Source organism: Aethina tumida, chromosome 3 (assembly GCF_024364675.1).
Source record: "Aethina tumida isolate Nest 87 chromosome 3, icAetTumi1.1, whole genome shotgun sequence".
In the NCBI taxonomy this organism is placed as follows: Eukaryota; Metazoa; Arthropoda; class Insecta; order Coleoptera; family Nitidulidae; genus Aethina; species Aethina tumida.
In genome coordinates, this window is record NC_065437.1 from 6,226,475 (window position 1) to 6,243,266 (window position 16,792).

A 16,792-nucleotide genomic window follows, 5' to 3' on the forward strand; every position below is an offset into this window, starting at 1 on the left:
GTGTTCATTCAATATTTAATTCTTTTGAGAAATAATTTACAGTGAGTTTTATACATACAATAGTAACTCAAAAGTTACTAAATCAAATGTACGAAAATTCCAATAAATTACAGAGGGTTGTTAGGTTAGGTGTTATGGCTGTGTTATTGGATGTTAAAGTACTTAAATGTTTTTAACGAATACATAATTTTCATGGAATTTTTGTTAATAATTTAGGTTTATTAAGCTTCCATAAAAATAACACATCTTCTAATTAATTGAATCTAATTAGATTTCAATTTAATTTAATAATGTATACGTAAGTACTAAAAATTTTAGTTTTCAGTTTTTAATTTGTGAACAAACTACTCAGGTGTACATTCAATACTTAATTCTTATGAGAAATAATTTACAGTGAGTTTCATCCATAAAATAGTAACTCAAAAGTTACTAAATCAAATGTACGAAAATTCCAATAAATTACTGAGGGTTGTTAGGTTAGGTGTTATGGATGCGTTATTGGATATTAAAGTACTTAAATTTTTAAATGAATACATAATTTTCATGGAATTTTTGTTAATAACTTAGGTTTATTAAACTTCCATAAAAATAACACACCTTCTAACTAATTGAATCTAATTAGATTTCAATTTAATTTAATAATGTATACGTAAGTACTAAAAATTTTAGTTTTCAGTTTTTAATTTGTGAATAAACTATTCAGGTGTTCATTCAATACTTAATTCTTATAATATTCCAGTAAAAATATTATGAAAATTAAATAATTACTTGTGCCAAATCATAAATGGTTTTAAATTGATATGGAAATGGGGAGAATTTATATCTAACTGAAACAACATTGTATATTAATCTGCTTATTTACTGTACATCAGAAAAAAGAAAAAGCCGCGTTCCACAGTTAAGAAGAAAAAAGAAAAAAAAAAAGAACGGGGTTGTCATTAGTTCAGCTTAGCGAAATTACTTTCCAGACTAGTCGGCTTTAAAATTCCTGACAAATAATCTTTTACGAGCGAATTTCAAAGTGTTAGTAGGCAAATTCGACACAAAAGCATTAAGAAGGTGTGCTTTTCGGGGGTGTTGCCTTAAAACTGTCACTAACAGACACTTATACCCGCACTACAATTCTTTTATTATGCCCCTGCATGACGATAAAGTACAAAAATGGCGAGAAACCTGTCGACGAAACAAGCACGGCCATAAATTCAAAAGTGAGGCCGGGCACAGGTGCATCACTGCACGAAATTATGTTGTATTTTTTTAAGAAACTGTATCCAACCCGAGACGCGATGCGATAATAACGTTTGGCAAAAATGTACGGCTTTTCTCTTTCCTTTGGGGAATTTAATAAGCAGTTCTGTCACATGTGGGCATGAATAATTTACGATATATGTATATATAACCCAATTGAAAAATAAAATTTTTAGATAGTAAGAAATTGCATTTATATATAACTCTTTTTAATAGAATATGTTAAATTTAACATGTTTTGTTACGATTAACGTACAAACTGGATGGTTAACTATTACTATTTTTCATTGAAGTTGAAAAACATAATAATACAATTCTTGTAATCCTCAATAATTTGTCTATTAACTTTTAATTCCATGGCTAACTCAATTATCACAATTAAGTTGTCTTTTTCAACAGAATTTTTGTGTTATATTTGTCTCTTTTGACATTACCTCATACCAAATGTTATTATTAAATTAGCCAGAAATTATGCTAATAGTTTGTTTAGTTTATAGACTATGCCGTGCTCTTTTTAATAAAACACTGCTTAAGGAAATTGTAAAAAAATATAAATTTTGATCTGGAAAAAATCGATTTAAAATTTAGTTATTATATTTTACGATATAATATTTCTAGTGTGAATACTGATTGAAGTTTAAAATTTAAATTATAAATTATAAATTATAAAATATAAATTATAAATTATAAATTATAAATTATAAATTATAAATTATAAATTATAAATTATAAATTATAAATTATAAATTATAAATTATAAATTATAAATTATAAATTATAAATTATAAATTATAAATTATAAATTATAAATTATAAATTATAAATTATAAATTATAAATTATAAATTATAAATTATAAATTATAAATTATAAATTATAAATTATAAATTATAAATTATAAATTATAAATTATAAATTATAAATTATAAATTATAAATTATAAATTATAAATTATAAATTATAAATTATAAATTATAAATTATAAATTATAAATTATAAATTATAAATTATAAATTATAAATTATAAATTATAAATTATAAATTATAAATTATAAATTATTATAAATTATAAATTATAAATTATAAATTATAAATTATAAATTATAAATTATAAATTATAAATTATAAATTATAAATTATTATAAATTATAAATTATAAATTATAAATTATAAATTATAAATTATAAATTATAAATTATAAATTATAAATTATAAATTATAAATTATAAATTATAAATTATAAATTATAAATTATAAATTATAAATTATAAATTATAAATTATAAATTATAAATTATAAATTATAAATTATAAATTATAAATTATAAATTATAAATTATAAATTATAAATTATAAATTATAAATTATAAATTATAAATTATAAATTATAAATTATAAATTATTATAAATTATAAATTATAAATTATAAATTATAAATTATAAATTATAAATTATAAATTATAAATTATAAATTATAAATTATAAATTATAAATTATAAATTATAAATTATAAATTATAAATTATAAATTATAAATTATAAATTATAAATTATAAATTATAAATTATAAATTATAAATTATAAATTATAAATTATAAATTATAAATTATAAATTATAAATTATAAATTATAAATTATAAATTATAAATTATAAATTATAAATTATAAATTATAAATTATAAATTATAAATTATAAATTATAAATTATAAATTATAAATTATAAATTATAAATTATAAATTATAAATTATAAATTATAAATTATTATAAATTATAAATTATAAATTATAAATTATAAATTATAAATTATAAATTATAAATTATAAATTATAAATTATAAATTATAAATTATAAATTATAAATTATAAATTATAAATTATAAATTATAAATTATAAATTATAAATTATAAATTATAAATTATAAATTATAAATTATAAATTATAAATTATAAATTATAAATTATAAATTATAAATTATAAATTATAAATTATAAATTATAAATTATAAATTATAAATTATAAATTATAAATTATAAATTATAAATTATAAATTATAAATTATAAATTATAAATTATTATAAATTATAAATTATAAATTATAAATTATAAATTATAAATTATAAATTATAAATTATAAATTATAAATTATAAATTATAAATTATAAATTATAAATTATAAATTATTATAAATTATAAATTATAAATTATAAATTATAAATTATAAATTATAAATTATAAATTATAAATTATAAATTATAAATTATAAATTATAAATTATAAATTATAAATTATAAATTATAAATTATAAATTATAAATTATAAATTATAAATTATAAATTATAAATTATAAATTATAAATTATAAATTATAAATTATAAATTATAAATTATAAATTATAAATTATAAATTATAAATTATAAATTATAAATTATAAATTATAAATTATAAATTATAAATTATTATAAATTATAAATTATAAATTATAAATTATAAATTATAAATTATAAATTATAAATTATAAATTATAAATTATAAATTATAAATTATAAATTATAAATTATAAATTATAAATTATAAATTATAAATTATAAATTATAAATTATAAATTATAAATTATAAATTATAAATTATAAATTATAAATTATAAATTATAAATTATAAATTATAAATTATAAATTATAAATTATAAATTATAAATTATAAATTATAAATTATAAATTATAAATTATAAATTATAAATTATAAATTATAAATTATAAATTATAAATTATAAATTATAAATTATAAATTATAAATTATAAATTATAAATTATAAATTATAAATTATAAATTATAAATTATAAATTATAAATTATAAATTATAAATTATAAATTATAAATTATAAATTATAAATTATAAATTATAAATTATAAATTATAAATTATAAATTATAAATTATAAATTATAAATTATAAATTATAAATTATAAATTATAAATTATAAATTATAAATTATAAATTATAAATTATAAATTATAAATTATAAATTATAAATTATAAATTATAAATTATAAATTATAAATTATAAATTATAAATTATAAATTATAAATTATAAATTATAAATTATAAATTATAAATTATAAATTATAAATTATAAATTATAAATTATAAATTATAAATTATAAATTATAAATTAATTATAAATTATAAATTATAAATTATAAATTATAAATTATAAATATTATAAATTATAAATTATAAATTATAAATTATAAATTATAAATTATAAATTATAAATTATAAATTATAAATTATAAATTATAAATTATAAATTATAAATTATAAATTATAAATTATAAATTATAAATTATAAATTATAAATTATAAATTATAAATTATAAATTATAAATTATAAATTATAAATTATAAATTATAAATTATAAATTATAAATTATAAATTATAAATTATAAATTATAAATTATAAATTATAAATTATAAATTATAAATTATAAATTATAAATTATAAATTATAAATTATAAATTATAAATTATAAATTATAAATTATAAATTATAAATTATAAATTATAAATTATAAATTATAAATTATAAATTATAAATTATAAATTATAAATTATAAATTATAAATTATAAATTATAAATTATAAAATATAAATTATAAATTATAAATTATAAATTATAAATTATAAATTATAAATTATAAATTATAAATTATAAATTATAAATTATAAATTATAAATTATAAATTATAAATTATAAATTATAAATTATAAATTATAAATTATAAATTATAAATTATAAATTATAAATTATAAATTATAAATTATAAATTATAAATTATAAATTATAAATTATAAATTATAAATTATAAATTATAAATTATAAATTATAAATTATAAATTATAAATTATAAATTATAAATTATAAATTATAAATTATAAATTATAAATTATAAATTATAAATTATAAATTATAAATTATAAATTATAAATTATAAATTATAAATTATAAATTATAAATTAAATTAATTATATTATAAAAATTATAAATTATTATTACAAATTATTTTTGCATACTTGTTCCATTAAATAAAAATTATTTTTCTAAACATTTAAGTTTTATTTATTTACTTGAAAACAATAGTAATATCCAAAATTTAGAGTTCCTATATGTGTAATTATGTATATAATTTTAATAAAATTTTAATAAAATAAAATAATAAAAAAATAGTGAGTCTTAAGGTTTACATAAATTATCTTTTAATTAAAATTGCGAATTTTTTATTTAATATTTGTAATAAAATAAACCACACTTATCTTATCTTAAGAATATATATTTTTTAAACTCGTCAAAATGTAATAACAATAATAAAATAAAATAGTTGTATATAAAATATTATATAAAATAATATATATACAATTAAGTAATTAATATTTATAAACAAAAATATTTTATTTTATTTTATTAAGAGTCTTATGTGAATTTTCTATATTAATTCATTATTTTAAATCGTTAATAACAAATAATAATTCTATTTTTATTAATATTTAAAACATTAATCAATTTTTTTATTTTAAGAATTATATAGTTCTAAGGAACTTGGTTTAAAAGCACGACATTATTTATTTAAATTTTATAATGAAATAAATCATAATTAATGTTGTTTTTAAATAAATTTGTAAAAATTATATAAATTTATATATGTAATACAATATATTTCAATAATTTAATTTTTGGAGAATTAAGAAAATTTAAGTATGATTTATTTTATTATAAAACTTAAATAAATCTGTAATTTTATGTCAGACAATTTGTATTAATCTTAAGGTTCTACGCCATAGAAATAAAATAATTCATTAGATAAATATTGTTTTTATATTTATTCAATCTTATAATAAAATGTCCTACAGATACTTGTGTATGTAGTATAAGATATCTATAAAATTTGGAAATAAAATGTTATTATAATTTTAAAATGGTGAATGATTGTGAAAATATCAAGTTATTTAAAAACATTTAATTTGTTATATATTAAATTATCTTTAGTAAATGTATATTAAAATTCCTCGTAAATATATTTTTCATACTTTTTAAAAATTATATTTTATATTCAAAAACTTTTATCAATCAAATATTCATTTGATTAGAAATATTTTTAGAGGTGAACATTTATTAGGCAAAAAAGTGTCTGTCTTTAAATTTTATTAACATTAAATGAATTAAAAATTTCAATATCAACCAATTTGGAACACCCCAGTTTGTGTATTTAGATTATATATTATAAATATATTTCTATATTTAAGTCTGTTTTCTGGAAATATAAAAAATATCTCGAATCAATTTTCACCACATAAATCCAAATTATCACTATTTTTTTAATTTTGAATGTACGTTTAAAATTATGTCCAGTGATTTGACGCCTCTAATAATAATATTCCGTCCCAGTTCGCCAGTCCAATATTTGACATCAAACAGAGGGAATATCTTGCATTAGACATATTTACACGATTAACGGGCAAAGGCAATAAAACGATAATGAAGTACATGATCGCGACCAATAACGAAATTAACCTCTATAATAAAGTAGCGTCCTTTGGTTTCCTTGTGTTTTAGTGGACACGACGTAGTTTACTCATTGGAGGCGTTAACAGGGAAAGCCAACTATGTCAAATTTATTAAAATTATACTTGTAATCATTGTGAGAAACAGTTTTTTCCTATTGCCATTGTTACATATTCATATCTCATTAAAAAAATACCTTACATATTTAAAAATAATTATTTATACTTTGGTATATGCAGTAATAAATATTTTTAACAAAATATAAATATGTGTAAAAAACAGGTTTCAATATATTATTATGTATATCTCAAAAAACATTGTAATTAATTTATTTAAGTCAAATATTTTATTAAATCAATACGTTTAATTTAAATATAAGTAAATGTTTTATTAAGTTTTAGTATTTTCAAACACTTTAATTAACTAAGTAAGTTTCTACTTATAAATCTTACCAAAAATAGAATAGATTATTATTTTAAAATCCTAACTAAATAAAAAAAGATAAGTTAAAATGAATATTTTTAATAAATTAACCATTAACCACAAATTATTACTTTTAAATGAGTGTTTTAGTCTGCAACTATTACATTATGAATAATGTGCTCAGATAGTTTTGTTTTAAAATTGGTATTTATCACCCACATTAGTTGTATAATGGGGCCATTACTCAATAGATTTATAACCAAATTTAAATATCATCGTCTCTGGTATTTCACTATTTTAACATTTCTGGGCATTCAAATAGAACTGAATTTTACTAAATTTAAAATTAAATTTAAGTAAAATATTGTTTAAATGTTTGCATTGTTATTGGAAATTTAATTTTTCTTATTTACATCACAATACTATTAAAATTGTTATGTAATAATGATAATAAATACTATTTTTTATTTATTTTTATTTTCTGTGTGAATTTTTTGTTTTGACTAAATAATAATAAAATACATTTATGGCAATTATTTTAATATATATTCATTATAATCATCTAGTTACAACAACTTATTTTATTTCAAAGAGGTTTTAACAAATGAATGAATATTTAATAAATATATAGAAAATTTAAATACAATAGGACGTTTTATAATATTTTATTCTGGATAAAATCATTTAAAACTCAAAATATATGAAAGAAAAATTAAAAAAATAGATTTATTCTTCATTTATTTTGAAGGTTAAGTTAGGTTAGGTTAGGTTAGGTTAGGTTAGGTTAGGTTAGGTTTGGTTAAATCACAACAGTCATAAAAGACTTTCTATATTTTAAATCTTATAAAATAAATATAAAAGGATTTTTTCAAAAGACTTAAGTTATCCTCTGTTGTCACTTGTTGTGATTAATTACACTCATCAAAATCCATCAAACAGTTCCTTATGTTTTATTATCAAAGATCAAAGAAATATATAATACACAAAATGTATGAAAAAAAGTTTTTTCCTTCATTTATTTTTTATAGTATTGTATTTAATTGTTAGAATTACATTAAAATTTTAGGAAAGTTAAACATTACATTTTTTTATGAGAAAATGGTGGATGCGACTCAATTTTTTTTCAAAAAATATTTTCAAAATCAACTTTTAAAAATCTACTAAGTACTAAGGATTGTACTAAGAAAAACTATCAACGTAAAATGAACATTTAAAACACCAAAACGAAATAAAAACTTAAACTAATTAAGAAATAAATTAAATCCATCTCTTTAAAAATTTATTACCGTCCTTTAGATAAGATGTTTTTAAACGATTCATGTTTCGATTAAAACTCGATACGACTAAGAAGGTCGCCATACATTTTTTTATTAAAAATAATACGCTATCTATATTCTGAATCTTAATTAAATGGATAGATGTTCATTGATGAGTCTTTTTTCAGCCAAATAATAACTGATGTGTTGTATTTTATATTGTAACGAAAGCATAAGCAATTTTTTGACACTTAAAGTGGTTAAGATATTAATTAATTAACTAATTTACATACAATTTCCATAAAAATAAATGATTCATTGGTTACTTTTACCTTTACTTTGGGAATTGTTTTTTACCTAATCAAATCCATATTTTAATTATAATGTTACCTATAAATATAATTGTCATTATATTGTATCAAAAGTATACAAAACAATACTTACGAGTAATTACATATAGTTTTAATTAAAGTAATTCACTTATTATTTAAGTAACTTTAATTTATTTTAAAAAAATATTTCTTATCTACTCAAATTTGTATTTTAATTCTGATATTTGTATACCTTTTGTGTAAAATTTGTATAATTAATAATTTTAAATATATATATATATAATTTAAATTAATATTAGTATTTTTTATATATGAAACCTGAATATTTTGTTTATATTATAATTTCAGCTGATTATGATTCAATTATTAAAAGTACTTTTGATATTTTCTATACTGGGATTATTAAAAATTATTTTTTTTTATGTAATGAACAATTACCAATATATTTTTCGTATTAACACGACCTTGAATTGCTAAAGTCATTAGTTCAACACGTTAATTATCCCATAATTACAACGGCTAAAAATCTTTGTTATTCACGCATTATTATTTTATTTTCATCAAGTAATTATACAATAGTTGTATTAAAATATTGTTCATACTTACCTTTAATTGCTCTCATGTACGGATTAATGTTGTACCGGTCGATTAAAATAAGTAAATCATAAAGACATGTATGGGATACTTAATAATATTTATGTGTATACATATACATACATAAACACAACAATATGTATTTTGAACACAACAAGTAAAAATACAAAGGTATAATAAAATATGTAGGTACAAAATGATTTTCAAAAAAAATTACATAAATTTTCTAGTGCTAAACCACAAAAATCATCAATAGTCAATAAATAAATATTAAAACTCATTTTTAAAAGCAATAATAAAAAATAATTACTTAAGTAACATGTTCGTTGGTCAGCGCGAGATCATAATTTCATAAAATTGCAACTTGCTGACCAAAAATAAAAAAATAATAATAAGAAACATTTAAAGAAATAACATCCGGAAAACATTGCATTTACTTATCCTAAACGACTTTGAAAAAAGAATTTCATGTGGTAGATAAAATAAAATACATATTATTTTTCTATCAGAATTAACATGTTCAAATTGAAAGATATATACAGTTTTTTTATCGTTTAGCTAAGGGGAAACTTTTGTCTCCTATACTGATACAGATACATGACATTCAACCTAAGTACTTATAGGTTTGGTTAGTACATGTTTATAATTATTATTATAATAAAATTCGGATTTCTAGAGAAGTTTTTTTTTTCAAGTATATTACAATAGTTTAGTGGCAAACACCAAGCGGCAATTTTAACGGGAAACTAAAAGTATAGTTGAAAACAAATTCGGAAAGTTGCATGAAGCCACAGATTTACAGGTACCTAAAAGTATTTATTATATACATCAAGTTTTGGAAAGATAAAAACTTAACTAAAACTAACACAGGAAAAATATGGCAGATAGTGTGTAGCTTTTCTATACCTGCAATAATTTACTATACATTTAAACTACAGGCGACACTGATTACAGTTTAACATACCAACGAATTACAATCTAGACAAAATGACAGTCGACGTATGTACAAAAAGTCTTACATGCTGCAGTATTATGTATCATCACGTACAATAATATTTTTTTTAGATACAATTAAGTCGTGAGCACCTAAAAGGTGCGGACTTGAAACCTCGTGCTTTGCACCAAATATACAATAATTTGCACAAGCCCTAATTTCAAAATGAATGCAATAATAAACAGAAACAGTTCTCGATCAGTCCAGTAAAATTCACCTAACAAATCCTAAAATGTTATCCTCTTTGGCACTGCAAAGAAAAACGTCCGTAGATGCGGGTCCGTGGTACTGCGCCCGAACAAAAGTCTCTAAAGTATACAGAACAGAACGTTTGACACTTAATGAACTAATAAACTAGCCGGCTTAGGTGGCGAGCCCGTGATGGTGGCCCAAAACGACCCCCGAAAATGCCATGGGTCACTGATGGTGCTTTAAAGTCCCATTGGCGGAAACGTGATGGTTCACCACGTGGTGCTGGGAGTGCACGTGATGGCTCGCGTGATGGTGATGATTCTGATTATTCGTCACCGAATTGTTGTTGTTCTGCGTCTGCGCCTGCTGCCTCTGGCTGTTCTTCTTGTTCTTCATCCGTCTGTTCTGGAACCAGATCTTCACCTGTCGCTCGGTCAGGTTCAGGTTCCGCGCCAGCTCCCACCGCTTCTGTTTCGACACGTACGCGTTGAACAGGAACTCCTTCTCCAGTTCCAGCGTCTGGAATTTCGAGTAGGGTTTGCGTTTCTTGCGCACCGTCACCTGACCAGTCCACTCCAGCGGATTGGTGCTGGTCCCGCACGGCACGCTCACTCCCATCGAACCTAGCGAACCTGAAGCAAACAGAGATGGGGATGTACCCCACATACCTGTGAACAATTAAGTATTTTCGAACAAAAACTAAAGATTAAAACAAAACAAAATGTGGGGCCAGATTTGACTTTCCATAAACGCCTTACTGTTATTAGTTTTAGAAGAAATAGTAATGTTTGATCATGTTTGATCAGATTTACAACGTGTTAATTGAGAAAACGTGGGAAATCTATATGAGATAAATATCATTATTTATTAATATAATGGAAATATAAACCAAAGTTAAGATTAAATAAGTGTTAAATAAGAAAACTATTTATTAGCTACGAACATTATAAAACAAGCTAAAATAAAAATACATTTGAAAGCTAGAACCCATTAGACTTACTTTATTAGATACTTCTAAAAGAATATACCATAAAGATATTAAAAAAATTGAATAATGATTTATAATTATGAATATAAAATCTAAATACCGTTATATTGAAAATAATTAATTGTAAAAAATATTTTATAGATGTACTTCATGTTAATAAATAAATACTTTTTCGTTATTTCTGCCGAAATTGCAAAAATTACAACCTTGTTTGAAGTTAAAAAAGTCCTCTGTTAATCATTTTTGATCACACTATATGCCTATTTATTTTATTTATTTTCATTTATTGGTTTGAATAAGAAAATCTTGATAGAACAAAATTGTTACTAGCATAACTTTTTGGTCAATCATTTTTGATCACATTATATGTCTGTCCTGTTATATATTTCCTTTATTTAATTCCATTCAATGCTTTTGAATAAAAAAATCTTGATAAAACAAAATTATTTTTTTTAATTAATAGCATGATTTTTTGAAAAAGTACACGGTTAATCATTTTTAATTACACTGTCAATCATTTTTGATCACACTCTATGCCTATTTATTTTATTTATCTTGAATCTTGATAAAACAAAATTGTTTCTTCCCATTACTAGCATAACTTTTTTGGAAAAGTATATGGTCAATCATTTTTGATCACACTGTATGTCTGTCCTGTTATATATTTCCTTTATTTAATTCCATTTAGTGCTTTTCAATAAAAAAATCTTGATAAAACAAAATTATTTTTTTCAATTAATATCATGATTTTTTGAAAAAGTACACGGTTAATCATTTTTGATCACACTGTATGTCTACTAAGAGTATATTATAGTCTGATTAAATTAAAAGAAATTGATTTAAAAAATATTTCTTCCGATTAATGGCACCATTTTTCAAAGATGTACGAGGTTAGTCATTTCTGATCACACTATAAGTGTGAATAAGATTTAAAGAAGTACACGGTCAATCACTTATGATCACACTATATGTCTGTCCTGTTATATGTTCCCCTTATTTATTTCCATTCAGTGAATTTAAATAAAAAATTCTGGACAAAAAAATTATTTCTTCGAATTAATAGGATAATTTTTCGAAAAATTAACGGTTTATCATTTTTAATCACAGTGTATGACTACTAAGGGTATATTATAATGTATCTTGTTACTTATTTTTCCTAATTTATTTTCATTTAATGCATTACAATAAAAAAACTAAAAAAACAATTTCCAATTAATCGCTTTAAAAAAAAGTGTTGTCTCATTATTTTAATTAATGTAAATTAAATGTAAATCTAGACATGTTATATTACTTTTTATTCGACTTTCGATTAATAAACATTTTTTCCTCTTTTTCTGTCGAAATGACAAATACACTGTCAATTATTTTTGATCCTACTATATGCCTATTTATTTTATTTATCTTCATTCACTGGTTTGAATAAGAAAATCTTGGTGAAACAAAATTGTTTCTTCTAATTACTAGCACAACTTTGTGAAGATGTACATGGTCAATCATTTTTGATCACACTATATGTCTGTCCTGTTAAATGTTTCCCTTATTTAATTCCATTCAGTGCATTTGAATAAAAAATGTTGATAAAACAAAATTATTTCTTACAATTAATAGAATTATTTTACACGATTAATCATTTTTGATCACACTGTAGGTCTACTAAAGACATATTATAGTCATGTTGCATTTAAATTAAAAAAAATACATGGTTAATCATTTTTGATCACACTATATGTCTCTTAAGGTTATATTATAATGTGTCATGTTACCTGTTTTCTTAATTTATTTCTATTCAGTGCATTAGAATAAAAAAATCTTGATACAAGTTCCAATTAATAGCATTAAAAAGTGCTTATTAATGTAAATTATATGTAAATCTAGACATGTTTATATAATTTTTTATTTGACTACCGATTTTCCCACCCCTGAAGTTTCACATCTTCATAAATTAATATTTTATTTCGTATAATATTATTGCTACTTATAAGTTATAACCTGTCATTAAAATGAAGAAGCAATACATGTACATAGACTTAAATTAATTATATGCATATATGGTAATATGTTTTGACTAAGGAATTAATTATAACCTTATGACACTATTAGATCTTTTAACTTATCTTTAAACTTCCTTATTGTATATTTCAAAGATTTAAAGTGAATACGTTACTAAACACAGTTATAACGATACTGTTAGTTAGTCCTACTGACAACTTAACTACTTTTTTTATTTAATATCCTGAACTTTGTTTATCTGTTTATGTTAATTTTTTTAATATTTTTTAACTTATAATTAAATTATATGTAATTACTGTGAGAATTAAAAGGAAAATAACTAAAATACTTTTAAAATGTTAATTCTAATAAGAAAATATTTAAATTAAAGCACCCCAATATTAGCTTCAAATATTTTCAAATAATTTTTGTTTAAGTTAATTTCTAAGGCCACTATAAAAAAGTTTTATTTTAATCAGTTGCTAATTTATGAGTGATATTCTATTATTATAATAATTAATATTTAAATTATATAAAACTATTCTAAATATAACACAAACAAAGGAAAAGATGTTTAGAATTTTAATTTTATTCGTAATTATATGAATAAAATAATAAAATTTTTAAATAAATTAAGAATTAAACCTTTTTCAAATACATTATATAATTTTTTGTTTCAGTTGGTTAACCTCAGAAGGAACCACTTTTGTGAAACTTAAAAACCTAATTAGATGTATTCTGTCGTCTCAATTATTACCGTATTTATCAGCTTTGTCAATAAACAAATGACGTGAAAGATAACTTTCTTTGAAATTTGTATTATTGTAAACAAGTCGGACATTAAGGTTACATTATCTTTAGGAGTTAATTTGAATATTAACGGGGTCCAATTTGGTTTTTTCATTTTCAAAAAGAATTAAAAATATTAAGATTTTAATATAAAATTAAATTTATAATTAGACTTGTCAATACTGTGATCAATAATTGATCAGAAAAAATATTTTCAAAAATAGTAGTACAAATTCATGTTTCTTTTCTGTGATATTTTGACTGTTGGAATTGAATGTAATTGCGTTTCCACTCCCTTTTTTATGATAATAATATAAAACTTATATAATAATATAAAAATATTCAAACAAATTAATTTTAAAATTAATTAGGGTCAGATAAAAAATTGAAAATAAACATTCATTGACATGAAGTTTAATATAACTTTGACCAATAAGTCCAACAACTATTTTATTTACTTATGCAAATAACATAACTTTTTAAACTTGATTTTTTTTTAATTTATTTAGCATTGAAATTATTCAATCAAATTAACTTTATTTTAACAAGTGTTTCTTATTTCCCCTCCCTTGTTTGTGATAATAATATAAAAAAATATATTAATATAAAGATATTTAAACAAATTACTTTTTAAATTAATTAAGGTAAATTAAAAACCGAAAACAATCATTAACTGAGGTGAAGTTTAATATAATTTTGACTACTTAGTCGAAAAACAATTTTTTATTTATACAAATAATTTAACAATTGTAAGCCATAAACAAATTAAAGAAATATATATTTTCTCAAATACTTCCAATCATTCAATTCACGCCATCTGTCAACAAAAATCGTTACTATACAACTTATGACGAATTTTAAAAAGATTTCTTCTTATTACTGACTTAAGTAACAACAAAATTTGGAGTACAACTGACTGTTTTCAGTGAATATGGTAAGTTTTTTATGATTCAAATGTTTTAATACAGTATTTGTTTAAATTTCTACTGTTTTAAAATTCAAGAAATATAGATAAAATGTCATATTACTTTGTCGGAATTCAACTGAATATTTTATTAGTAAATAATTGGCTATAATATTAAAAATATTATTTTTTAACTATTTTCTAATCTTCTCCAGGTCATGTACCAACCCCAAAATAAAAATTCGATGGTTTACCTTGTTAATAAATCAACGAATTCAGTCCGCTAAAAGCTGTAACTTTCCGATCAATTTAAAAAGCAATAAAACATGAAAAATTTCGGCCGCGATTGATCCCCGAAGTCGGTCGAGGATTAAAAATCGTAATCGGGCCCACCGATGCCGAGTGCCGAGGCGTGCGTGACAAGTGATAGTCAGCTGTGCGGTCACGTGACCGGGTGACGTCATTACATAGTAAAGTGCGGTCGTTAGCCGGTGTGTCAGGAGCTGAGGCGACGTTTCGAAAAGACCTCATCAAATGTCAACGGGACCGAGAGAGGCTCGTCGTCGCATTAGCATTTAAATTTTGCACGGGACACTCGAAAACGGTCGACGTCGACTGCGCAACACTTTTTCGATAAAAACGATAAAATAAGAATTTTAATTGACCGTTTCTATTTCCTGCCGAAGGTCAATGCTGGCTCAGGAACGAGGAGCGAACTGAACGTTGGGTTTGTGTCGATAAATTAACGACGAAATAAAAATGTCGAAAAACTGTCGGACAACTATGTGAATTTGCAAATTTGGTAATAAACTATGTAAACAAAGAAACTTGTGTAGAAATAAATGTGTTCGTAGTGTGTAGTAGTACTATTACGTAGTTAAAGCACTTTTAGTATGGTAATAAAACTGACCTAAGCCATAAAATCGTTTAAAAATCCTCAATGAACGGAATTTAATTATTATTGCCCATTTATGAATTGTTATCGTTAAGTTTGTGTTATGATTGTACAATTAGCAGATTGTAAAAGATTTTCAAATATATACATATAGATATTAAATTTAATCATTACTTTTTTTTCATATTCAAAATCAGTTTTATGATAATTTAAATAAAAAAATTAAAACAAATATTATTGATTTAATTAATTTAGAAAAAAATAAGTAGCAAATAAAAAAAAATCTTAAATAAAAAATTATTATTATCTTTTTTAGATTATAAAATTATAACAGAATTGTTATAAAAATAATATGAAAATTTTTTGTAGTGAAATTAGTTAAAATTATGAAAAAATAAAAGTAAATCTTCAATAATGCAATTTTTTTAGTTACTAAAAATCTAATTGTTAATTTTTTCTAATTCCTGTGATTTAATTAATTTCAAAATCCTTTTTAAAAAATAATCTCATGTTAACAACAATTATTATTATTTTTTTACCTAACAATTTTTAAGTATTTACTTTTTTCATTCGTATTTTTTAATTAATATTTAAAGATAAATAAATGTATATATTAATAATATTTTAACT

The 16,792-nt window shown here is 19.8% G+C and overlaps 1 protein-coding gene across 5 annotated transcripts in view; it reads right to left on the reverse strand.

Moving 5' to 3' along the window:
* Positions 1 to 9,492: 9,492 nt before the first annotated feature.
* Positions 9,493 to 16,792, reverse strand: part of LOC109602115 (homeobox protein abdominal-B) — a 176,015-nt gene continuing 168,715 nt past the window's right edge. For 4 of the 5 annotated variants that reach the window (XM_049965479.1, XM_049965482.1, XM_049965478.1 and 1 more), the window contains one exon: positions 9,493 to 11,265. In XM_049965479.1, coding sequence (XP_049821436.1) covers positions 10,823 to 11,265 — 443 coding nt within the window. In that variant the 3' untranslated portion in view covers positions 9,493 to 10,822. The remainder of the gene's footprint in view (positions 11,266 to 16,792) is intronic. The other variant, XM_049965483.1, reaches the window with a different exon arrangement.